The 26,701-nt window shown below is 40.7% G+C and overlaps 1 protein-coding gene across 3 annotated transcripts in view; it reads left to right on the top strand.

Annotated features, from left to right (window-relative positions):
* The window catches only part of Psd3 (pleckstrin and Sec7 domain containing 3), a 534,828-nt gene that overhangs the window by 271,589 nt on the left and 236,538 nt on the right, over positions 1-26,701 (top strand). For all 3 annotated transcript variants that reach the window (XM_031339986.1, XM_031339985.1, XM_031339987.1), the window contains 2 exons: positions 7,330-8,431; positions 11,617-12,012. In XM_031339986.1, coding sequence (XP_031195846.1) covers positions 7,330-8,431; positions 11,617-12,012 — 1,498 coding nt within the window. The remainder of the gene's footprint in view (positions 1-7,329; positions 8,432-11,616; positions 12,013-26,701) is intronic.

Below are 26,701 nucleotides of genomic sequence, written 5' to 3'. Positions count from 1 at the left end.
TATTTTTCTTTGGAAAGGATTCAGGATGATGGAGCTAGGAGTAGAGACTTTTTGACCTCTGGAAACTTTATTGGTTGTTGCCTATTCTATTGATTGAACAATTGGAACTTTCAATTAGGAGGAGGGAACTTCTAGTTTTTTAAAGGAATAAAAATGTAGTCGTGTATGAAATAGTGTGAGAATGACTTCTAGGTGGCCGTGTGGTTTCTGGAACAGTGCTTCTTATATTTCACTGTGAGTAGGAGTCTGGCCTGCTTGATTAATTTACTTTTACTTATTTTTTTGTGTGTATGTGTGTATAGTACATACACTTGGGTATATATGTGTGTATTCATGGCAGTTCATGCAAGAGCTTTGGTTTCTGTCTGCCTTATCATGTCTTGAAGAGAGGTCTTTGAATTGAAAGCTTGTCATTTTCAGCCAGCCTGGCTGAACACTGAGTTCTCAGACTTTTCCAGTTTGGACAATGAAGAGGTTCAGTGTTAAGGGAACATGCTGCTATACCTAACGACCATAGTTCTGTCTTCAGAATCCATTCACATGGTAGCAGGAGAGATCCACTTTACACAAGGTGTCCCATGAATGCTAAAAGCAAGCCATGGCATGCTTCTTCCCAAACAAACAAACACATATAAAAGAATTAAAAATAATATACATATTTTCACTCACCCACCCCAAGTGGGAGTAATAGGCACATGTAGCCAAGCCTGGATTTTTTTTGTTTTAATGTTTACTGTGTGTGTGTGTGTGTGTGTGTGTGTGTGTGAGAGAGAGAGAGAGAGAGAGAGACAGAGAGAGAGAGAGACAGAGAGAGAGAGACAGAGACAGAGACAGAGACAGAGAGACAGAGAGAGACAGAGAGAGAGATTTGCCTATGTGTGTATATGTACACTACAGTCATGTGGTGCCTGCAGAGGCCAGAAGAGGGCATTTGGGTCCCTGGAATGGGAGCTTCAGACAGTTGTGAACTGCCATGTTGGTTCTGGGAATGGACCCCAAGTCTTCTGCAAGAGTAACAAGTGCTCATATCACTGAGCTATCTCTCTACCCCATTGTCTGGCTGATGTGAGTGTCAGGGAGCTCAGGACTTATGCCTAAACTGTAAACATTTTTGCTCACCTGACTGACCATCTCCACAGCCCCTCCTTTAAGTTTCTTGTTTGAAACCTTGAGATTCTGCTTTAGATGGTCTGAGCAGTGCTTTTGTGACATCTGTGTGATGTCTATGTTGCTGTCTCAAGGTCATACTAAGTACAAAGCTCTAGGACAGTGCTTTTAAATAAAACGTTCTGTGTGATTGAAATGATCTCTCTATGTAGAGTCGTTGGAGAGCTGTTAATGATAATTATGGAATACTGACTGAAGAATTAATTTATTTTTAGATTTATTTATTTTTATTTAGTGGGTATGAGTATTTTGCCTGCATGCATATCTGTATACCATGTGCATGTCTATTGCCCCTGCAGGCCAGAGGAGTTGGATGCCCTGGAATTGGAGTTACAGAAGGTTGTAGGCCACCATGTGGGTGCTGGGAATTGAACCCTTATCTTCTGGAAGAGCAATAAGACCACTGCGCCATCATCTCCTCAGCCCCTAACTTTGCAATTTTATGATGTTGATACAAGTGATAAAATGCTGGTATGGCTATGTATACAGAGATCAGTTGGGAAATGTATGTTTTAAATTATCAATCTGGCTTGCATCATGCTACATTCTAGAAGGGCAGGTCAAGTTGTCTCTCTTGAACTTACCACCCAGTAAACTGTCTACAGGTAGCGTGTCCAGAAGATATTGATTGCCAGCTGCATTTCCATCATTCTGTTCAAGCTGGCCTTTGGTTGTCAGGAGGCAGAACTTGGGTGGTACTTCCATGTCCTGTCCCCCTGGTGTTTAAGGAGGCATCTTTGTTCTGTTTCTGCCTTGAGGGTCTCCTAATTGACGTACCGTTGATTGTATGGCATTCTTTATTCCACTTAGACAGCATCCATTTGCTAGGTTCTAGTGCTGTAAGGGGTATAATGGCAAAGAACAGACCAGATGTCCTCTATTTGAAGTTTATATCTAATTGTGACTAAGAAAAACAAGCTAGGTCCTCCTAAAAACTACTGGACTAGGTTCCAGGAGACACGTATGCAGAGTTCATCGTTGTCCTTCTATAGGACCTTGGCTGGACACAGCTCTTGTGTTACCTGGGTGAGCCCAAACCCTGCATCTTAGGATCACTAAGGAAAGCTGCTTTTCTTTATTCAAGTTTCAGTGACCAAGTGTGTGGTACATGTGCCAAATGGTCTGTGGGTTGTTCTTCCTGGAACCATTTTCTCCTGTGTTTGCTAGCCAGAGTGGAAGAGCATATTTCATATACTGGTTCTCAAAGATCATTCTTAGGAAAGCATAGTCTCTCTGCAGCTAGCCTTGCAAAACAGGCTCGTTTCCTCAGGATTGAAACACATTATGTTTCTATTCCATCGTTTTATTACAGCCCTGTCCCCATGTTGCAGAAACAGATGGCTACTTAATACAGAGTGCAAAGCAGTGCTAAAATTGATCTTGTAACATACAAAATTATCCTACTTCTTTCTCAGTGTATTAAATCAAATTAAAAAAAAGCCAGTGGGTTTACAGATCACAGAAAAGTAGCTTTTCCAAATACCAGGAAACATGATTTATTGGAAGTTTTGCCAAATGTACAAAGTAGCAGATAAGATTTCAGAAAGAAAAGAACAACTTTTAATGAAATAAAATACCCTCCTAAGTACATTTTCTCAATGAGTGTGAAAACTTTTCTCCTTCCATTCACCTCTACCTGAATTTTAGCCTATATTTATATTATTTTAAAAGGGAAATGGAATTTACAGTTAAGCTTTGTCTGTACCTGTTACTTCAGTTCTGTGAGTAGGTGGCCTGTATTCAGGTAAGTGCTGGAGTTCTTCTTTTTAATACTTATTTAGCGGGGGAGTGGGAGGGAACTGGTTTTTTTTGTTTGTTTGTTTATTTTATTTTTTTCCTTTTTTCGGAGGGGAAATTGGGAAAGGAGATATCATATGACATGCAAATAAAGAAAATATCTAATAAAAAATAAAAAAATAAAAAAAATAAAACCACACCAAAAAAAAAATACTTATTTAGCAAATCTTGTTGGATTTGGGCTGAATCTAGTAAGCCTTCCTGCAGAAAGAAATTTTACTAGAGTCTTATATTAGTATGAGAGTGGTGGTGGTGGTAGCGGTGGATGCCTGGGGAACATTTTAAGTCAGCTGCGACAATCTGCCTCAGGCCCTTACCTCTGTTTTTGCCCAAGCCTCTGTTTATCCTGAGTTTGTTTATGCCCATCCTCTCTCCCCTTGGGTGGCCTTCACTTGCTACCCAGGTGTCTTTTTGCCATGTCACGCGTACACATCGAGTCTGACAATGCCCTTGTGAATTCCCTATGTTGGTTACATAACAGCTTATTGATATAAACTTTTGCTGAGTGTGTGAGGAAGGCCAGAAACAGTGGCAGTGTTTTGAAAGGGACCAGAAAAACAAACAAAACAAAACATCCCAGTAAAATAAAAATGCTCTCATTTTTCTCTTTTTCAAGAAATAGTCACACGAGTATAATGATCTCCGCAGGAATTACTTTAATGGGATAAATACAAAACTCCAAGTGAAAGGTTAGGATTAATATTTTGCAAAGTGTTGTTTGTTGTTAAAGCCAGCTTATAGAACTGTAAACAGCAAAAGGAAGCAACTCTTGCCTGTAACAACAAAGGGTCCTCCTTCTGCTTGGGAAGGCTTGCTGAGGCCTTCTGTGGAACATCCTCTGTGTGTGTGTGGGATACCCATGGTTTGTACGCAGAAACTGCTACAGCTAGAAGAATGTTTGCTTGGTTGGTTATCTTTGTTAACTTTACTGCTGTTGAAAACAGTGACCTCACTATTTAATAGCGCCTGAGTCTTTCCCAGATATTTATCCATACACAGCTCAAGACGGTCAGCGTAGTCCAGTCTTAGCTCTAATAGAGTGCTTTGTTTGATACTGTTTCACACATCTTAGATAGGTCCTTAGCCCCTCAGAATTTCATTTGCCCTTAACTGTTTGTGCTGTCTTTACTTATTAATAGGTAAATGAACTTTACTAAGTTAGTTCTCTCTGAGAGCTTGTGGAGCCGTGAAGCTCAGGAGTCCCCCAGACCCTTTCTGCCTCATGTCTTTGATCTCTTTGCTTGGATCAGTTGCCATGTTGTGTCAAACATCACAAGCTTTTCCTATGCCTGATGTATTTCCCTTTTCTTTCTGAAGGACATTTCAATACAGCATCTGAAACTTCAGTGAAGGACTTAACATGTTTATGAGACCCTCTCCACCCCCTTCCCGCACACTGCCCCCCCCCCCCCCCCCCCCCCATTGCATCTTTGGGTCAGTGCTTATTTTCATGCTTATTTGGTAGATGATAAACTAAGCAGTTAGGACAAAGTGGACTCCCAGATGATGTTAGTTAACACTTCTTTGCTCTTGTAAATGAATTTCACTGTAGTGGATTTGAATGTTCATAGGAATTTAGGGTCCCTGTGGTAGAGTTTCTTAAAGTATTTCATGGTGGGTTAAAACTTGTAGCTGTTTGGGGATGGAGAGATGGCTCACTGGTTAAAAACCCCTCTGCTCCTGTAGAGAAACCATTTTGATCCCAGCTTCAATTTTGGATGGTTCACAACTGCAACTGAGACTCCCAGGGGATGGGGGCCCTCACACAGACGTGACAGATCCTTGCACATTTTAAGAATCGTAGCTGTTTGAAGCTTAAAATGTGTGTTAATGTTAATGCTCTTATTTTATGTATGTGATCAGCTAAAGTTCTGTCGGCATTTCCAGTGAGGGAACATGCTTTACTTCATCCAAGAACAAGTATTAAAAGAAGATTTAATTAATGATAGTGAATTGGAATTAGATCTGGAAGAGTAAAAGGAATCTGATCATTTCAGATGAGAAGGCGTTTGTCAAGTTAAAAATGACATTGAACAAAGGCAAAGGACAGAATATAAAGTTCAGAATGTCTACCAGGTTAACTTTATTTTCAGTATATGCCAGAATTAAAACCTGTTCAATGTAAGGTGTCTGATACCCATCCTTCAGTTTAGAAGCAATGACCAAAAATTGAAAGGGTAACAGAGAGGCTACATGGGAAATACAGGTTAGCATCGGAGAGATGCAAACCACTCTATTCACAGACAGCAAGGTATTTTATGAGAAAACCTTAAGAAATGCATAAAATAACATGAGATCTAAACACAAGCTCATCTGTAGTTGAGTCTTAACAGCAATAAATAGCAGCTCACTCGACTTCCATGTATCTACTCAATATTGTCAATAAGAATAAAATAAACTTAATATGGTAATTATTCATGTTCACAAAACTATAAAACACCACTGAAAGAAATTAAAAGAGATCAAATAATGAGGGACCATCCAAGTAACATGGCTAAGAGTGCAGTACACTATAGATTAATTGTCGTTCTTGTTAAAAATCTCAGCTGTCTGGTAAGTTGATTCTAAAATTCACATAAGAAGTACGACGAACCCAGAGTGACTAAAACAATCTGGAAAAGGAATAACAAAGTTGGGAGAATTTCTTAGTTCCACACTTTACCTACTGCAGAGTAACAGTGATCAGGAGAGGCATCCTGGCATGAAGATATAGCTCAATGTGAGAGAATCGAGACTTACAATAAAACCTAACAGTGTAGTCAATTGAGTATTTGCAAAGGTATCAAGGCAATTGAGTGAGAATAGTCTTCAGCAAATAGTAGTGAGATAACTAGATGCTTAGTGAGATAAATAGAATGAACTTGAATCTCTAATTCATACCATACACAAAGATTAACTTAAAATAGCTAACCTTACAAAAGCTATTAAAATAAAACAGGAATATAACTTTTTAACTTTGTATAAGATAGTGGCTTATCATATATAACAGCAACAACAACAACAACAACAACAAAGCAACCAAAGAAAAACAGGTAAGTTGCACCTTAAATCAAAATTATAACCTTGTGTAATTCAAAGATGCTATCAATCAATTAAAAAGGCAAGGCATACAATATTTATAAGATTTTATAATTAAATAATAAATGATATAATTGTAAAATAGGTAAAAGATCTGAATAGACAAGTTTTTAAATGAGACATAGAAATGGCCAACACATGGCAAGATGTTCAGTATCATTAGTTAACAGGGCAATCAGAAGCATGGTGAAATGTACTTATACCCTGTATGGAGGTTATCTATGATCTAACACAGACACTAGTGGAACCCTTGACACTGGGAGGAAAAAATAAACCAGTGTAATTGCTTTTAAAAATCCATTCCACACTTTCTTAAAAGATTATAAATTCATTCATTACCTTATCAAAAAATCCCATGTTTAACCATGAGAACTTAAACTACATGTAGACACAAAACTTATATACAAATTTGTTACCTATAATAGCTAACGGGGTAAATAGCACCCAAGTATTTGTTAGTAAATGAGTGAATGAAAATGTGTAGTTCGGTGTAATTAAATATAATTTGATGAAAAAGTGTGATAAAAATATGACATGTATTACAGTTTGAATCATTGTAAAAATACTGTTGTAGCATAAATAAGAAAATGTCATTTATTGTATGAATATACTTATAGGAAGTATTTAGAATAAAGGGGTTAACATTTGAAGTGTAAATAAAGAAAATATTCAATAAAAAAGAAATATATACTTAAAAAATGAAAGTAAATGAAATGCAAAATAAGTACATAAAGATTTTCAAGTAGGAAGCCAGAAATATTCCAAGCAGCGTGTTTCTTTTTTTAAAATTATTGTTATTTTGACTTCATTGTCACTCTTGAGAGAAATTTTAGAAATCTTTCCCTCCCCCAAAAATGTGTCAGGGAAAGGCATACTTGAACCTGGGAGAATTTTTACTGACTTTAAATAAATCTTTCTTTTTCCAAGATTTAGACTCAGATTTCATATCCATATTTATTATTTTACCAGTGGTATTTGGATAAAGTACTTACCATAATTTTAATATTTATGCATATGAAGGGACTGAGTCACTGCAGCCTCCTTTGTTGGCCTTCATGAGAGATAGTTAAATATGGTGTGAGCCTTTAGACTGCTTCCTCCTGTGCAGAAACTTTTGTGTTGATGTTTACGTAGGATGAATAGAAGGGGCCACTGCAAGACTATAAGTGTGTGTTACAGGGTTGGGTGAAGGAAAATAGTAAATAAATATTATTGAGAACGTAGAATGTGTACTTATTAGTACACACCAGACCCTGATGTCATGCTTCCATTCTGTTCCACTCTTAGGTGATCATGGAGGAAGCACTTTACTCCCACCAGCTGTCACAAATGAATTTCCAGAATATGGGACCATGGAAGGAGGAGGGGAAGACCTCAGAGCCTCCCTAGACTTTGATGCGAAGTCTCCACCATGCCGCCTGCCTGGGCAGCAGGCCGTCCACCTTCTTGCTGGACAAGACTCTATGCTTAACAGTGTTATAGAAGGACCAAATGATGCCCCTCAGTGTCACCCTCAGGAACAAAGTTTACAACCCATTGACTCTCTGATTTCTGCTCTGAAAGCTACGGAAGCCAGAATAGCTTCAGGAACATTTCAAGCTACAAAGGTACTGGACAAAGATGCTAACTTTTCAGTTTACCAGGTGGGTAAAGAACTGAGTATTGCCAGTCAGAAGCCACGGAGAACCCATAGGACATTCCCTATTGGCCCAGGAAAATCACCAGATATACCTCTTTCGGTGGAAGTACCAACGGAGGAAAAATTCTCTTTGCACATCCAGGAGGATCTGACTGCACTCTTACCCGAAGAAGCCCAAGCACAACTGTCCCAAATAACTAATTACAGGAGACAAGGGCCTCTCCAGGTGCCAGAGTCAGTGTGTCATCCTGTGTCCTCAGGCTCAGTAGGGAGCCATAACCCTGTGGACGGAGTTGGAGTTGGTGCTTTAAAAGATCAGAGGTCTGACCTTGGAAGAGAGCACCCTAGAGGATGTGATCGGGGTGGCTCCATGGGGCGCCAAGGCCGGATCAAACATGTAGGGTTTCAAGGAGTAGAGATTTTCCGGGCGGGAGAGGAGGCGGAGAGCCGGTATTCCGTAGGCTTCGAGACACCACCAGAAAGGACAGCCTCACCTGCGCCTGCGAGCAAAGAGTTTGCCAAAGGGCCAAGTCATTCTAGCCCCGCCGCTGGTGTGTGCAGCAGCTCCACTCATTTAACTGGGAGCATTTGGGATGAGACTTGCAAAGCTCCTTCAGCACGGCCGGGCACGAGCTTAGGCACGCTGTCGTCCCCTGCGCCTCTCGGTGAGAGTGGAGAGGATGAGGTCTTCCTGAGAGAAAGCAAAGAACATCTTGAGGAGAATGTTGATGTGCAGGGGGACAAAGAAAGGTAAGCTCTGGAGTTGTCATGTAATTTGTGATGCCTGGAACATGCTATAGAAAATCCCTGCCTGTGCTTATAGGGGGAACTCACTACACTGTTCAGATTTTTACCTTAGCAATCAGTTTGCCTTACAAGATTGGTTCCATTTACCTGGAGTTAACTTCGATGGTCAAAAATAGTAAGTGAAAAAATTCAAGAAATAAATCATTCATATTTTATGTAACTTTCTGTTGTACAGTTGTTCCATTTGTTATGATTATTAAATGTCTTACTAGGGCTAATATGCAGTAACTGTATCATAGGTATGCATGTGTAGGAGGAATGACACATTTAGGAATTATTATAGTCTTTGATTTCATATCAGTGGCAATTTATCCCTATGTATATATGGGAGGGTTGCAGGACTTATTGTTCTTATTGCCATAGAATGGAAGAGAAATTATTATAATCTAGGCTATTATTAGATTATAAGTTTCTAAGACAGAAAAATGATCATGTAATGAAGTTGTCTGTTAGCCAAGGGTCAAGGGAGGAAAGCTGAAGAGACTGTGAACACTCATCCATACAAATGCATTTTTGGCATGAAAGATTAAAACTATAATGATGTGTATGCAGTCATTGCAGCTCATCTGGGCCTTCCTTTTAGTGCAAACAGTGGTTCTAGTGCAGCATGCATCCAACCTGTAGTGTAGCCTGCTTTCCTGTATGGACATAGAGGTTTGGGCCATGTAGTTCTCTAGGGCTGAGAGGCCATCTCAGGAGGTCAGAGGTAGGTTAGACTCCAATTGGTTCGTTTCGTGATATTCACACATGGATCTTTTTCTCATGAATAGCATGTGTTCTGATGTATGGCCTGGATTAGTAAACTTGGCATTTCCTGATATTTTCTGGCCTTCCTCAACATTTCTTCCACTATTCCACCTTAGAGCCTGGTTATATGGAAGACACAGCTATCTTTCTGGTCATGTCTGGTCCTTGTTTTTGACAAGTCATTTGTTTTATCCTGCACTACTATGCCATGAATGTTAGTGTTCTGTCATTCCTCAATGCACATATTATCATCAGTGGTTCTCAACCTGGAAGTTGGATGGCCTTTTGACAGGGCTGGCCTAAGACCATCAGAAAACACAGATATTTATTATGATTAATAAAATCAGCAAAATTACAGTTATGAAGTAGCAATGAAATAATTTCATGGTTGGTGGTCACCACATAAGGAACTTAATTTAAGGGTCATAGCATTAGGAAGTTTGAGAACCACTGGTTTATATGGTAGAAAATATTTGTAAGAATGTGTGTGTGTGTGTGTGTGTGTGTGCGCATGAGAGGCGGGGAGAGAGAGAGAAAAGGAGAGAGAAAGAGAGAGAGAGAGAGAGAATGTTTTCCCTAAATAACGATAAATTTAAGATGAGACTCCTTTTGGGTTACTGTCAAGATCACAAAATCTCTAAACTTGTATTAAAAGCAGCCTTGATATTTGGCACATGGCTCTGTCTTTGTATCGCTCTGAAATGTACACTTTTACTGCTATTTAGACCAGTAATTCATTGCTCTCATCCTCCTCTCTTCTCCCTTCTCCCCCATAAACGTTTTCAAGATGCTTATTGTATTCATGGCCCTGTTAGATGCTGGACATGAAAGAATGGGAACGTACATGAGATCCCTGGTCTGTGGACTTTGGTGCCAAATATACAAAGGGACCACACCAACACTAATCTAGATCCCATATAGGAAAAGAACAGCAGTCTTTCGGGAAGAAAAACTTGACTGGAAAGGAAGAGGCTTAGTCAGGTGGCAGCTTGGACAATATGTTTCTGTAAGCATGTTAGTTAAGTAAGATTTGAGAACTAAGGGAGTTAGCGAGACAGAAAATGGGGAATGAGGGCTATATAGGATTTTTGTTACCAATGAAAAGCCTTTAAGAGGTGTAGTCACAGAAAGTTATTTGGTGCCCAGTGGGATGACAGTAAGTAAATACCAACAAAGACAGTCATACTGATGAGTGTGGATTCCGGTAATACCTAGGAATTATTTATGAGCTACGTAATAGATACTTCTTACTTCTGGTTTATTCCTATATATAGGAATCAGAGGTTCAGAGAGGTTAAGTAAAGTCCCGTGAAATTACGTGGCACGTAGTCAGTGGTAATTCAGGTCCATGTTTTTCTAACTGTTGTTTTACTGCTCTGACCACCGACTTAAGTTGTCTGAATTTTCATTTGAATATTTGAAGACCTTGCTGGATATTAATTCTTCACATAAATATGAGCTGAATAAGGACAGCAGCAATAGACATGTTAATGTGTGCAGGGGCAAGGGTGGGAATGTCCAAGAGACCCTAACCCTACCCACGGGAAAACAGGCAGCGAAGGAGTGCTAAGATCCAGAGAAACAGTCCTCTCAGGGAAGAGCACACGATCCTTAGCTTTTTAGAAGTTACTAGGTACTCCCCAGCTGTAATCTGAAATCTCTGCAGTTCGACTTTACATCAGCAGAGGGCAGCCTCTGGATTCTGACAGGGTCCTCCCCGGAGCATCTGGTCATAAGGCAGAAAGTATTAATAGCCAGTAAAAGCTCAGTACATTTTTACTGATTGTTTGCTGTATCAAGTTTACATGACATTTATATACTTCTCTTAAATTTAATGATGATAGTTATATGATCTGGATATGGCTGATTAAAAAGAAAATTTGGTATTTTATTCAAATATACACTATAAATGATATAGGAAACTAGTTTGAAACTTTATTAAATTTCTACAGATTATTGACATGTGTATTAAGAATATTTTAGCCTGGGTTTGGGGATTTAGGTTAATAGTTAAGAGCCCTGGTTGTTCTTGCAGAGGACCTGGATTCAATTTCCAGTTTTCACATAGAGGTTCACAATCATCCATAACTCCAGTTTCAGGGGACCTGATGCTTTCTTCTAACTTCTGCGGGCTCCAGGAATGCATGTGTCACATACATACATTCAGGCAAAACACTCATACACATAAAGTAACCTGAAGGGAATACTTTAAGTAGGTTTTATTTCTTTCTTCCCATATATGTTAAAAAGCTATAAGATGAGAGAATATAACAGTTACATATATACAATACTTATCTTTCTTATATGGTTGGTTGAAGGCAGGAAATTGAAAAGAAAAAATATTTTAATATTGAAGAATTTTGCTTTTACTAATTTTCCAGGTTTCTTGATCAAGAGGAGCACCTTAGGGGAGGAGATGATGATATTCTTGGGCCTGGATATACGGAGGACTCCACTGATGTGTACAGCAGCCAATTCGAAACTATTTTGGACAACACTTCCTTATACTACAGTGCAGAGTCATTAGAGACACTGTATTCGGAGCCAGATAGCTATTTTAGCTTTGAAATGCCGCTTACTCCAATGATACAGCAGCGCATTAAAGAAGGTGGCCAGTTCTTGGAGAGGACCTCTATGGGAGGACATCATGATGTGCTGAGTGTGTCAGCTGACGGTGGGATAGTGATGGGCTATTCTACAGGGGTCACCAACGGACTGCACGATTCTGCCAACTCGGTCTACACCAGAGGCCCTCAAGAGATTGCATTCTGGGGAAGGTAGCAGTACCATTCTCATTAATTTCACAGAGACTTTTTTTTGTGATATTCTCTTTTTTCAGTAAATGAAAGCTTGGGATTCAAGAGAACAGCAGCTGTACTCTAGTGGCTTGTCGAACCGGCAAGCGGTGGGCATTTCCTGGGCTGCTCTATGTGAATGGATACTGAGCACATAGTTGTGATGAGTTCTTTACTCGGATGCTGCAGGCTCTAGACAGTGGCTGGTGCTATAGAGAGAGCCTTTAGCTTTGTATTGGCAAAGTGTCTTCTCTCTCTATTTTACCATTGACGTCCATCTTGAGATTAAATGACAGCTTAGGTAGGGTACATATTCTCCAGCTCTCATCTGGCTACATTGCGTGTCTACTATGGATAGCCATCATTGCAACCTGTTCTTGGCCTGCCTCCTTAGTTCACCTGCCTGCCATTTAGCATCTCTGTCAGCAGGAAGGGAATGCTAAACCATGTAAGTTTTATGAGTTTAGTTTTGAAATGTGTCTTCTATATGTATCTGGAGATGGTGGTGGAGGGAAGGTTAAATGAGGATATAGTATTTTGAAGGTAGATGAAAAATATCAGTGCTTCTTTTCTGTAAAATTATGTTCACATTACAGGTTTTCAGTGAGGCTGTCTCTTCTAGCAGCCTGTCCTGTGTTGGAATTTCCTGTAACTAGCATAGTTTTATGGTCCTTTGGAGGGCCATAATTGAGAACTCACACATCTCAATCGTATGGATGCTTCCCTGTGAAACAGGTAGTGATAGATCACTTGGTTCACAGCGAGGTGGTGAAAGTCACTCACCCACGGTCTCAGAGGAAAAAGTTTTGGTCTGATATATTTATTTATTCACTCTGAAACCTGGTTTAATTTTTGTTTTCAAAATGGGGATAGTGATGCTCTGTGTACTGTATAGCTATGAGAATTAAAGGGTTAATGTAGCTGAAACTACCTAGCAGGGTCTGCCTGCCAAATCTGTGTTAGATATTCTGTATCATGAAGAGGGGTGCCTAAGGAGGGCACCCACGAGAGAAGGATGCATCCAGGGATGTGATGCCGAGAGAAGACTGTCCCAAGGAAAGGGGATTCTCCAGGGCAAGCATTCCTAGAACAGGAGTGTAGCCATGAGCAGAGTGTTCCTGAAGTGTCTCTGGCTGCATTGTTCTGCAGAGACTGTCTTTCAGTAGGGAATACCATTTTAGTCTGTTTTATCATCATCTCTTGTGACTACAAATTTTGATAAAATGCCGTAGAACATGTATGTAAAAGAATTCAGTGTGTTGACCCAACTCTCCGGGGTATATAGAAGTTGTTTGTGTTGCACACAAAATCAGGTTAAGAGTTAAGGTAGTTCGGGCTGCGACATTGTATCCCTGAAGCCACAGGAGAGGTATGCCAGTGAAGGTAAGAAAGTAGAGGGGCTGGCAAGATGGCTCAGTGGGTAAGAGCACCGACTGCTCTTCCGAAGGTCCTGAGTTCAAATCCCAGCAACCACATGGTGGCTCACAACCATCCATAATGAGATCTGATGCCCTCTTCTGGTGTGTCTGAGGACAGCTACAGTGTACTTACATATAACAATAAATAAATCTTTAAAAAAAAAGAGAGAAAGTAGAGACAGTAGGCAGCCTAGAAAATACTAGATGAAAGGTTTATTTCTTTGTACTTGTGTGCCTAGACATTGAAGAAGTAATCATCACTTGGCAGTATTGGCTCTGTCTTAGTTAGGGTTATTATTTTTGTGACGAAACATGACTAAAAGCAACTCGGGGAAGAAAGAGTTTATTTCACTTATAGTTCCAAGTAACAGTTCATCATCAAAAGCAAGGGCAGGAAATCAAGTAGGGCAGGAATCTGGAGGCAGAAGCTGATGCAGAGGCCATGGAGGGGTGCTGCTTACTGGCTTGTTCACCATGGCTTGCCCAGCCTGCCTTCTTATGGAACCCAGGACCAGCAGCCCGGGGATAACATACCCACAATGAACCCAGGTCTTCTCCCATCAATAACTAAGAAAATGCCTTACAGCCAGATCTTACAAAGGCATTTTCTCAGTTGAAGTTCCCACCTTTCAGATAACTCTAGCTTGTGTTAAGTAGATATAAAATTAGCCAACAGAGGCCTCAGACCTTAGTATGGACAGAGCTAAGTACACTGGATAGCTGCTAGTGTTTTAGCATGCCAGATTAGATAATGGTATTAGATAATAGGTCTGTTGGCCTCTCTTGAAGTAAGATTTCAGTTGTGTTACCTGGGTAAGGCCACAAAGATGGAATCCCAGTGTAGAGAGGAACTATTTTAGAAGGCGGTCCTCTGTCGGACTCCGTACAAAGTGATTCCTCCCTTCCATGTACACTGGCAGTGGTTAAGACAGACCAGTCTGATAGGGCACTTTTTAGTGTTCTTTGAGTTGGCTCAAGGTAACAGGTGGTTATAAGTAGAAAAAGCTTTACAACTTGAAAGGGACCTTATGTAATAGTATTTATAACCACCACCACCACCACAAACAACAAAATCAGTGTCCTAGTTTGGCTGGTAGAATTACCTAAAGGTATGTGACTTGGTAGTGACAGATCCTATACCTGACTTCGAGTTGCTTAACTCCTAGACAAGTGTTTTCACTGTCCTGCACTTGCGGGTCATTTATATAATTATTATTTATATAGAATGATTATTGCTTTTTTGTTCTCATTTCTTTCTAGACAGACACATGCCTGAATTTGTCTATTTTCAAGAACTTTGTTCCAAATGCTGAATTGGTTGCTACTGTTTCTGTTGCTGGCAGTGGTGTGTGGGTGTGTGTGAGGGAATTGTTTGGGAGTGGTCTCTTGTGGTAAAAATTTCTTTCCTCTTGCAGTTGGCTTGAGTAACTACCTTCTTACACACATCAAAGAAGACAATTGCCTTGATCTCTCATAGTCAGTATTTAGTTGGGAAGGTTCATTGCGTACGTATCTTACTGCGTGTATTTTAAAGTAGTATATAGAAATAACAGAAGTCTGCTGAGATCCTGGATCCTATTTGAACAGGAATAGTTAAATTCTTCCAGGATGCTCTGACTGACTGCTGACCATGAAGCTGCCTGTCAGCAGGAAATAGCTCACCTAGCCCTGCTATGTAATGCAATATTTTAATGAAGGAGCAAAGAGCGGCATCCCCTCCCTTAGTGGTCCAGAGTGGGAGCCTCAGGCCCCCAGGGTTCAGCAGGCTATGTGAAGTCCAGTCACATGGCTCCAGAATTAGAAAGGATAATTAGAGACTTACAGTCACACACGTCCCATGGGTTCCTTTGTGTCTGGGTGTTTCTCTCTCGCAGGCCTATCAGGAGATGACCACAACTCCAACCAGTAAGTGCTGTCTGACCTGAAGACTGCAAGCCACACGTGTTGTCCTTGTCACCAGGAACCATGGTGAATAATGTCCATTTCTGTGGAACTGGGTCTGGACAGAGGCGAAGTGAGACAGCAAATGCAGGAATACGTCAGCAGCTTCTTTCCTGTTTCTCTCAACTATAAGAAACTGCTCTAAAATATGTTTTGTTGTGTGAGAAATATGTTTTATAGTTCAGTTTCTGAGATTTTTCTCTCAGGGTAGGAGTTCGGCAGAAGAGGTGAATTGCATCTGTGAGCAGCTGCTATGCCTGAGGGGAGTGCTTCTCTGTTCAGTCCCCTGAAGTTGATATTTGTGGTTTTCTGCTTTCCTCTTGCCCTTCCTTCTCCTTCCTCTCAAAGGGAATGCTGTGCTTTTTCTTCCTCAGCCTTTTTCTTTCCTTAGTGGTTTCTGCTTGGGAAGACGTAACTTGAAAGAGCAGTGATAAAGAAATTGGCTAACGTATAATTTAAGGAAATTTTCTAGCACTCCAATTTATAAGCAGAAAGGCATATATATAGTTATTAAAGTAAGAGAGTAGCATCATGTGGTGTTTGCTTAGCTGGTGAATGTGAAATCTCAGCTTGCTAAGTGTCTCTAGAGGCTCATGGAACTCTGAACTTTTCTTCTGTCATTAGGGGCAGGGCACCCTGCGGCCTCCTGCTTTAGTAGTGGGTGGATGTGGCTCCAGGAATCTCTTAAGGTTTTTTATGGTCTAAATATTTTTTTCTACAGGAAAGGAGGTTCTCATTTTTCTCTTCCTAAACTTCTACAGTGGTTTTAGTGGTGACGTTATTTTTTGTTGTTTTTTTGTGGCTCTTGTTTGTTTTCCCATTTGAGAGTTCTTGCTCAGTTGATTGTTTGCTTTGCTTTGTTTGTTTGTTTTTGTTTTTGTTTCTTGTTTTTTCATTTGTGGAGGGGGCGCTCCTGTAGAGTTCACAGTGAAACCTAATTTTGAATGTTACTTTAGTTATTTAGCAGGAGTGTAAATTGTGAAAAAAACCGGACTCTCTCCCAAGTAAAAAATAAAATCAATAGTAACTATTCTAATGGAAGAAGTAACAAATGAAATGAAGCCAAAAAACCAAACCAAACCAAACCAAAACAACAACAACAACAAACAAACAAATCAAGAAAGGACCATCAGGTGGCTAACAGTGTCAGAGGCGTAGTGAGAGATAGCAGAATGAGATCGTAGTGAGAGATAGCAGAATGAGATCGCTGCTGGTAGGAGGAGAAGCAGGGAGAGGCAACCAGCCTCTCCTCGACACCCTGTAGCTGTCAAACTCCGCGCCCTGGGCTGTCAGGGGCTTCCTGGACCATGGCTTTCCTGTACAAAGCGCTGTGCAGCAGGGGGTTGCGGAAGGGGGCAAAACATGGGGATCAAGAGCAGCTTCATCTCGGACAGCTCGATTCATTTGTGGAAATCCATCCTTTATTTGGTAAAGTAGAACTGGCCTTACCAACTAATTTAATTTTGGTATATAAATTTGCAGAGTGTGAGGCTTAGTCTGTTCATGGTTTACACAAAGGTCTGAGTAATTGTTCCAAGTATAATAGGAAAATAGATAAGAAAAATCTTGGTAAAGAAAAAAATACACAAAGATCGGGTCAGTGTTTCAATATGGGACAGTGGGGTTGGGTCAAGGTGACTGTAGACTTCAAACACAGATCTAACTCAGTGAACCCAAAAACTGTCACAAGGAGTTGCATACAACATCCGTGTTTGCAGGAGTCACCTGGCTAGTTTAGCTTTAAACACGTTGCATTTGTGAAGTACAGTGAGTAGTCAGTCATTTACTAGAGGGTTGATGAACTGTAGAATTGAAGGTCATTGGAGAGATACTGGGATCACCCTCCTACTGATACACACTTTCCAGTGGGAGGGTGGTGAGGACGATTATACATGGAAGAACCTGGGTGTCCATTGTGGACCCTACTAATTTTTTTGTATAAAGTGTAATTTACATGGGCTTTCCAGATTTTGGTGTGATGATTGTTGAGGTGGTCTTTCATCAAATACAACTTCAAACGATGATGCTGTAGAGCTAAGAAGCTATGGCAAGGAGGGTTGTGGCCTTAAATAAAAAAACTTGAATGGCTAACACTTCCCTTGGTTGAGATGCTGTTAACAGTCTTTTATATACACACCAACACAGTATTTTTGTTGTTGTTGTTTCATGGTGGAGATTTTTAATCTTAACCTAATCTGGTAGATGTTACAGTTTTCATCCAGTATTAATTAGCTTCCCAAAACAAAATACATAGAGCCAGGCCTGGCAGTACTCTGGATCTCAGCAGGCCAGAGAATTAGGAGTTTAAGACCAGCCTCAATTATATAGTAAGTTCAAAGCTCACCCTCAAAAACACTGAAAGCAATGTTAAGAGATGGAAAATTGAGAGCGCATCTGCATCTTTCTAGAACAAAGAGGAATGTGTGACTTTTTGCTTTATACAGATTCTGTCAGGGGTTCCTGCGAGTTTATGTATGCTTGGCAGTCTTAGGGAAAGGCATTTTAGTGTTAGCTTTCTTCAGCTAGAAATAGTCTCTTTACAATGGTCTTCGATTGATCTGCAGAGAGCACATCTATCCATCCATTAGTGCTGACACAGAGACACAGTGAACTAAGGAACAGTAGCAGCAGGTGCCTTAAACAATACTAAGCCACTTCCCCCCATGACCCCCAGTAGCAGTGGTTTAAGACATTCATGCCATGCTTGGCCTCTGTGACTACGTGAGGTGTCTACTCCTGCTTTTAGCTGAAGGGTAAGTAGCACAGCAGCAGAGTCATAGGCTCTCCCTTTAAAGACAGAAGAGTTGATTTACGTTTCCTTGGTTCATAGATTCTTCTGAGCACTTACCAGGTCCTTACAGATCAGCTTTGCCATCTCCAGATATGACTTAAGCGCATCTCTATACCGACAAAGAGACCCCCTCTGAGTCAGAGATGCTTAAAAAGACAGAATAGGAACTCTTCTCTTTCAGGTGGGATGAAGACTTCATATTTTTTTAGAGTCTTCCATGAACTAAACCCTCTTTCCTCTTCCTCTTCCTCAGGGTTTCCTGGGCCCCGAGGGAAGGGATTTGATAGAGACAGCTCGCCTAGGGCTAAGTGTTCCAAGGTCTCTCATTCCGTCCGGCTGTGCACCTCTATTTTTTTCCCATCTACTGCAATAAGATGCTTCTCTGATGATGTCTGAGCAAGTCACTATCAGTGCAGTATTTAACCGTCAGAGGAAGTGATAACATTCTTTCAGCAGAGGTCCCTTAATGCCCTGTCTACAAAACTAGATGGTCTGCAAGTAGTGCTTGCTTGTGGGAGGGGAAAAGATACAGACTTCTTTAAAGAAATAGTTCTCTGGGGCCTGGTGAGCTGACTCAGTGGGCAAAAGTACTTGGTGTGCAAAGCTGGCAATCTGAATTTGATCCCTGGACCCAATGCAAAGATAGAAAGAAAGAACCCACTCTAAAAATGGTCCTTTTTGTATGAGTTGTATCTTGTGTGGCCCCATACACATCGCACATAACAAAAACAACAACAACAACAACAACACACACACACACACATTGAAGTTTGGACCCACTGGGCCATAGAGCATCTTTAAGCTATACAGTTTTAGAATTACAGTTATCAAAACTGAGGACATGTTAGAAATAGGAGGGTCTCTCTCAGTTTCTGGTTCTCTGAATTGTTTTCCTTCTAGGGGGGCACATGGACACTGACAGCTTGCCAGGTGATTGTGATGTGAAGCCTAGGTTGTCAAGCCCCCTGGCCCTCCTACTATGGCCATCAGACTAGCAGCATAGCCATCGGTTTAGGTTTAGGGTGATCCACACCTAACTCTGGATCCACTTAGTTGCATTTCATTGGGACTTTTAAGCACTTTGAAGTTTAAGAAGAGCTTCTGGAACCTGATGAGAAGCAGAGTTCAAGGCTGAGTAGCATGAGGTCCTTGCAGGTCTTTTACAGTAATGTGCTTGTGCTGGGTAGAATCTCCCTTACAGAGCTGAGAAAAAGTGAGTGTATGAATATACAAATGACTCCTTGTATATCTGATGTAGTACAAATGGTGCTAATCTTTCCCCTAGAAATATAGGGATTGCCTTCTTATTTTTTTATCTCAGAAAATGGAATGCTACACAGTTTGGCTCTCTCAACTGTCTTCCAGAGCTTGGTTGCCAGCCTGTGATGCTATTTGGGAGTGGGCGAACTTTTGAGAGCTGGGCCTAGTTGGAGAAAGTGAGGCCATGAGAGGGAGGGCACACCCTTGATAGGGGTGTTAGGACTCTAGCCCTCCTTCATTCAGCCTTCATGAAGTGAACAGTTTTGTTTGGTTTCATGAACTCCCCTATATCATGAGGTCTTGCCTTCCCACAGATCTAAAGCAATGGGACCAAGAGGCTAGACTGAAATCTGTGAACTTGTGATCCCAAACAGATCTTTTCTGTTTTCAAATTGTTTCAGGCATTTTTTTCCCCACAGTGGTGGAGAGCTGACTAGCATGTTTAGTGGTGAAATATGTGGATTCTTAAGTTCACATTTTATTCCTATTTTTTTATTTGAGATAATATCTTAACAATATGGTGTGAGTTGACAATTTACTAAAATGTTGTGAACCCTCAGAAAATTTTTGGTCAATAATAATAATAGTGTTTGAATTATCTCTACAATGTCTTCAAGGTCATTTTATATGAATGGACTATGGTTAGATAAACTTAATATATTGTATATGTGTAATGATAGTTCTAAGAGCCTCAGATTACTTGGAAATAAATGTAAGGAGTTATAATAGCTTTCTTATTGTCTTGAAAATATTCTGTTTATTAGCCTCAACTCAACACAAATACTGTGACTTTTTTCCCCCCAAGATTAATATTATAGTCTTTAGGATAGAGAGGAGAAGAGGTATTGAATGAAATAATTGTGAAACAAATCTTAGAAGTCTATTTCACTTGGTAGTCACTTAGGTATTTTAGGAGTTATCATAATATTATATTTCAGTACAGGTCTGTCTCACCTACCAGGCTGTAAACTTCTCAGGTCTTATTTTGAGGCCTCAGAGAAATCTCTGATACAGTGGTGGGGATACATTGGACACTAGTCTTATTGACTGGACAACTTAAGGAACCACTGTTCTCAGCTGCTTCCGGGATAATTGGAGTGCTGGGCCTGGGGAGTCAGGTTGAGGCCCCCAGGCCAGGATAGTTGCAATGTCATGTCACAAACATCTCCTGGAACTGTTGTTGCTTTTTGAGGTAGGCCTTAGAGGAGGCTGATATGTGGAGCTGTGTGTTGGGGTGTGAGACAGGGAGGGAACAATAGAAGGGCTAAAGGGGTCAGACAGACAGATAGGCAGACAGACAGACAGATACAGACATAGAGACTTTCGTAGAATCAGCAGCAGGTGCTTGGATTTCAGCAACTGTGAGTCAGGCATGAATCTTCTTTTCCTGTTAGTCTCCATCCTGAACAGATACTGTTTCTCTTAAAGTGTAGCCACCACACAGCCTATTCCAAGTAGGTAGCATTGTAGACATACTGAACAGTGCAGAAAATAATAAGCCTGTGGTTTCATCATTTATGTTGGGAAAGAAAACATCACACCTGGGTTAGACTCAGGACCACCTCTCACCTCTTTCCCTCCCCGGGGCAGGGTAACTGGTGTGTTGATATTTATCATTCCTCTCAGACACGTGTTCGTTAGGTAGTGTCTTTTCACAGTTGAGACTGCAGATAGATGTCATCTCTTTGTTTCCTATAGTATTACTGTTTTTTTTCCCTCAACTTCTGAAAATACATTTATTTACTTTAAAGTCCTACCTTATAGATTCATTGCTATAAAAGTCATTATATGAATGCATTATAAGTATGCTTCTATTTTTCTTAAACTTGTATTATTATCTCTAACAACATGACAATGTGTACTTATTGTATAACAGCTTCCTGTGTAAATATGGGAATCTTTCTCTAGGCCTAGGTACATATTTAGGAATAAAAATTTATGGAAAGTGTAATCAGGTTTTGGTGAACTACTCTTGAATATACATGCTTTATTTTCTTTGAGCATATGCAGTCTTATGTGTTTCTGTTTATAAGGTACCTCTTAGTTCTTCCTCTTCTCAGCCTACAAAATAGCCCAAGGTAAGGGGAAAAATTGGCAAAGAAAACATCGCAGTCAGTTGAGTCCCCTCTCCCTTTAGGATCTCTGGTAGAGACTCTGGTATCCATTAGTTGAGTCTGGAGGCTGGGTCTGGATCAGATTTCTTAATTACTCTTGTCCCTGTTCTCCCTGAGATGCTTTTGTGGCAGTTGCTGCCCTTGCCTGACAGCTGTGAGTGTGGCCTGTCCACTTCTGGCTGGCTATAGTGGAATGTGAACAAAAGGACAATAAATATTTTCACAGGGCGATTACAGAAAAAAACAGAAACCAAGTCAGAATGAAAATAGAAAAAGACCAGCCACTGCAGTATGTATCAAACATGCCTTTAACTAATTGTCAAGTAAAGGAACTAAATCTATTTTGTAGGCTAGGTCAGTCAGAATAAGTGAGCTATTAGAAATTCTGTCTTTTTACCATAGTCCTTTTAAAACCTTAGTGCTTTATAAAAGACTGTTCTCAAGCAACTTATTTTAGAATGGTGTTGAATGAACATTTCCCCTCCTTGAAAGGCGGCTACCCCAACTACGCTAAGAAATCTGCTGTCTCTCCCTGTTCCTAGCTCTCCTCTGGCTTTTAAACAGTTAAGTGGGAGGTTTATGATGTCATGTGTGACTTCACTGGGTCTGGACTTTTGAAGTAGGTCTGTTGGAGGGAAGCTGCTTGTTTAGAAGGAAGGCTGGGAAGAGAGGCAGGACTTCTTCAACTTCTTTCAAGTTCTTATCCCCTGCAGGCAGCCCCCAAGGGGATCCAGTGGCATTCTGGGAGAATGTCACTGTTCAGTCAGTGTGGAGCTGTGTGTATTCACACAGAAGCTGCGGCAGAAGTGCGTTAAAAGAGCCCTTTCGGACAACGATGAAAGTTTGCTCTCTTCCTATTCCTGACAGATTCATGGGGCAGACTGTTTGCTGACAGAGGTAACAGGAATTTGGGCTGAGTGTCTTTGTCTGGTCCCTGGTCTGAGGCAGTCTGGATTATGTACAAATGTGGTCATAGAAAATTCTTCGGGTTTGAAAATGTTTAATTTCAAATATAAACCATTATAGGACAGTCTTGGAGCAAAACTTAAAATGTTTTTTTTTTTTAATTTTTTTTTAATTTTTTTATTAGTAAGGGTGACAGAAATGAGGAGGGTACTTACTCCATGGAGGTGTCTGGGCACACGAAGAGTTTTCCTGGTGAAGCCACACTGCTGTCTGAGGCGATTATCCATAGCTTGGTGCTCTTAGAATCAGAATGCATCTTTGGAAACTCTGAACTTCAGGCAGTCAGAAGGCTACCTCTTTGACCATGGTCATTTAGTGCTCCCTTCTGTTTCACAAGGATTTCATTCTTTGTGTCATTCCTCTAAAAAAAAAAAAAAAAAAAAAGTTGGCTTTGTAGTTAATATGGAAAAATGATCCATTTTAGAATTTAGGGGTAGGTTTGCTTCTTCAAAGGTTACCCAGTTATCTAAGGAAAAAGTCTATTTCAGCTCTGGCTTACCTCTGGAGAAATGTGTCTGCTATCATGCTTAACAGACACAGAAATAAGGGACCGCAGCAACACTGAAGAATTAAATAGGGCATGAGTGGGTGAGGCCCATTGATAATCCCACCCATCCTCAGATAGTTGGATTAGTAGACTCACGCACCAAAACTGAGAGTACTAACTAGCCCGGAATTCTCAGGGGAATTAGTTGACTACATAACTAGCTTGCTGATGTGTATACATTGGTCAAGTTGCCAATTCTTGACTTGATCACAGATTTATTTATTTTTTAGTTCCTATTTATAGTACTTTTCAGTGCCATTTGTTTTATTGGCCAATCAGTATAAAATTTTGACTTCCTATACCTGGATATTTTGTTTTACTTTCCTCAAAGTACAGAGAGAATTCATGGCATAGAAAATGCAGTAAACATGTTTGTGGGAGGCATAGTACAGTGCTTAGAGGTCACAGGCCCATAGCTTTAAATTTTCCCTCTAGTTAATAGGGTTTGGCTTCTCATAAGCACGCTGGAAGCGCCATTACTCCAGATGTTAAGTAGGGATGCAAATGGTATCTGTCCTGAGGGATAGCTATTGTAAAGGCTAACTAAACTGCAGCACGTGAAAGCATTCACATAGTTTGTCCGCACTAGGGAAAGCTCCATAAATGTTAACGTGGGTTGTTATCATTGTTTAAGTTGTGCTTCCTTCTGTCAGATACTCAAGAAGACTTTGTTAGGGAACACTAGTAAAGCATAGAGGAGCTCCCGTTGTCAACATCCATGGGGCCTTGCGGTCATGCTTCTGGTAGCATGTCTACTTCTCGTCCTCCGGTCAGTCAGTTCTCTGATCCAGCCTCCCATGCAAAGTGATGAGCAGAGGAGGATTGGGATAGTCAAGTGTAGCTTCACCAGTACTTGTGAAAACTTTCTGGTTTCAGGCCTGTGACGCCATGCCAGTCTTAGCATCTTTGTTTGCTGGCAACAGGACAGTCTGTATGTGATACACAGGAGGTGCTAGGTAGAAAGGACTGCTGAAATACAGGCACTGTTCCTGTGGACTCCCTAGATGAGGGCCCTCTGCTGTGCAGCGGTAGCTGGTTTTTTTGTTTTTGTTTTTTGGTTTGTTTGTTTGTTTGTTTGTTTGTTTGTTTTTTCGAGACAGGGTTTCTCTGTGTAGCCCTGGCTGTCCTGGAACTCACTCTGTAGACCAGGCTGGCTTGAACTCAGAAATCTGCCTGCCTCTGCCTCCCAAGTGCTGGGATTAAAGGAGTATGCCACCACTGCCCTGCAAGTGGCTGTTTTTATAGGCTTATCTGTGGCTCCAGCTTTGGCCTTTGGATCTTTTTACTCCAAGCCTGGCAGCTAGCAGCAGTATGGACTATGCATAGCTTCTTATTTCCTGATCTCTTATTGTGGATGATGTCCTTTTCATTATTGAGATTAAGCAAAATTTGTGGAGATGACAAGCACAGAGTAAGTACCGAATGTATTTTTACTCCTCTCCAAATTGCTCTATTTCTGCTGTTATAGTCAAGGGAAGTTTAACTATCATTTCTAAATAAGACTTTTTGTGCTGTAGTGCATTGTAAAGGTCTTATGTCTAGACTGTGGTTCTAAAACTTTTGATTAAAATACTTTTCTTGAGCTGAGCATGGGGTGTATACCTGTAATCTCAGGCAGGGAAATCAGGCCAGTCTTGGCTACATAACAGTTTTGAATCAGCCTTGGATGGCTGAGACCCTGGGTCTGTAATGGCAACAGTAATAATTGTCTTGTGTTACTAGTTTATGTCGTTAATGTTAGCCTTTCTTTTTATCTTGATAATAGTTCAGTGTGGGTTATTATCCTTCCAAATGTTAAATTAGATTTTAATCTAGTTTTCAAAAATATTATGAAAAAAAATACAGTGGTAAAAATCATATAGAAATCCTTAGTTGTTTCATGGCAGGAGCCTCCACTGTTTCCTTGGAAGGCAGAGTCTATGAAGTTTTGTGGGGATTTTAGTTGAAACTATCTTTCTGGTGTAAAAGTACAAATGTGGTCCGGAAAGTTCTGTCAGGTTTGCTACGTCTCTGTACAGTTAAGTCACTCCCCCAGTTCCACAGGAATGTTTGGGAGTGCCCTTGTAGGGAAGCTGCCTGCACAGCTGGGTCTTGTCACCCAGAGCCCAATGCACTTGACAGGTCCAGCTCTGCCAACACTGCTGCAGGTCATCTGAGCAGCCCTGAGTTCTTGGAGGACAGTCAAGGGTTCAAAGAGGCCTGCAGAACCTGCCTTGAAGCTCTGTGTTCCAGTAAGGGTTTTAGTCGTTGCTTTGCTGGTCCGAGGGTGGGGTTCAGTCAGCCCTTTGGTCTGCTGTTGTGTTTGGCTTAGAGTCACCAGCACTGGGTGGGGAGAATGTAGGAATTGTTAAATGGAACATGGAATTGCAGGACTATGTTCAGCTTCCAGCCTTAACTGTTTACCATCTGTGGCCTTGGCCAAGTTGACTCTGCTCTCAGCTTCTTTACTTGTAGAATGGAATGACTATGAAATAAAGTAATGCATATGAAAGTGCCAGATAGTGCAGAGTGCTCTATGGATTGTTTATAAGACTGTGGCTAAGTATTGTTTGGTTTAGGCAGACTAAACATTCAAGATTTAGAGAAGGGGAGAAAGTGTGCCGTAACTAGCTTTGTGTCCTTAGACTTAGTCTCATGTCCTAGCTGTACATGAATGCCAGTGACTGCCATGAAGCTTGTGTTCCGAACCGAGGGAACTCCTGTGTAGTTTCTTTACTCAGACTGTTCTCAAATAAGCTACCTTTTTGTTTAGGTCCTGCTTTACGTAGCGGAAGCTATGAGAACATTGGTAGGCCCCATTGTGGTACTGATTGTCAAAACTAGAAGTCACTCTACTGATTGTCAAAACCGGAAGTCACTCTACCGAGTGTCAAAACCGGAAGTCACTCTTCCAAAGCAGAGGGTGGACCTTTTTGTGTGCGGAGGATATAGTGACTGCCTTCCTACTTCCCTACCTTTCTTCTGCTTTCCATAATGTTAGAGGACAATATCTGATGCCCAGTTTAGGAAAACTACTTTAAAAATTTATTAAATCTTTGGGAATTTTATATATTTGATCATATTCATCCTAAATTCTTTTCCCAATTTCTCTCCAGTCCACTGTTACCTCCCTACCCTCTAATTTCTTGTATTTTTTTTGAGTTTTAAGTTTTTAAGGAGCACTCATTGACTCCAGTTCATGTCATCAATATATTTCTAGGTGTGTGCCCACCCACTAGAGCATGGTGGACGTACCAAGAGCCATGCCCTTAAAGATAGCTGAACCTTCCTCACCCAGAAGCCATCAGTTGTCTATGGCTGTGAGGCAAACTCAGGTCATCAGGCTTTACCCTTTGAGCCATCTTAAAGATTCATGAGAGGAAGGGCTAATTGAGCAATGAGTTCATGACAGGTTGAAAATGTCCTGCGTTTTCCTGACGGTTTGACCTTGGGAAGCTGGTGTGTTTCATATCATGACTTTGAACTTGATCTGAACTGACTTTACTGTAAGGATTATATAGTTGAGCATTTTATAAAAATTAGGGAAATGGATGGATCTGGAGAATATCATCCTGAGTGAGGATGATAATCACAAAAGAACAAGCACAGTATGCACTCTCTGATAAGTGGTTATTAGCCCAGAAGTTTGGAATAC

This window comes from Mastomys coucha, unplaced genomic scaffold (assembly GCF_008632895.1).
Source record: "Mastomys coucha isolate ucsf_1 unplaced genomic scaffold, UCSF_Mcou_1 pScaffold22, whole genome shotgun sequence".
In the NCBI taxonomy this organism is placed as follows: Eukaryota; Metazoa; Chordata; class Mammalia; order Rodentia; family Muridae; genus Mastomys; species Mastomys coucha.
The sequence above is the reverse complement of the archived record's forward strand: the minus strand, read 5'-3'. Positions and strand labels throughout refer to the sequence as shown.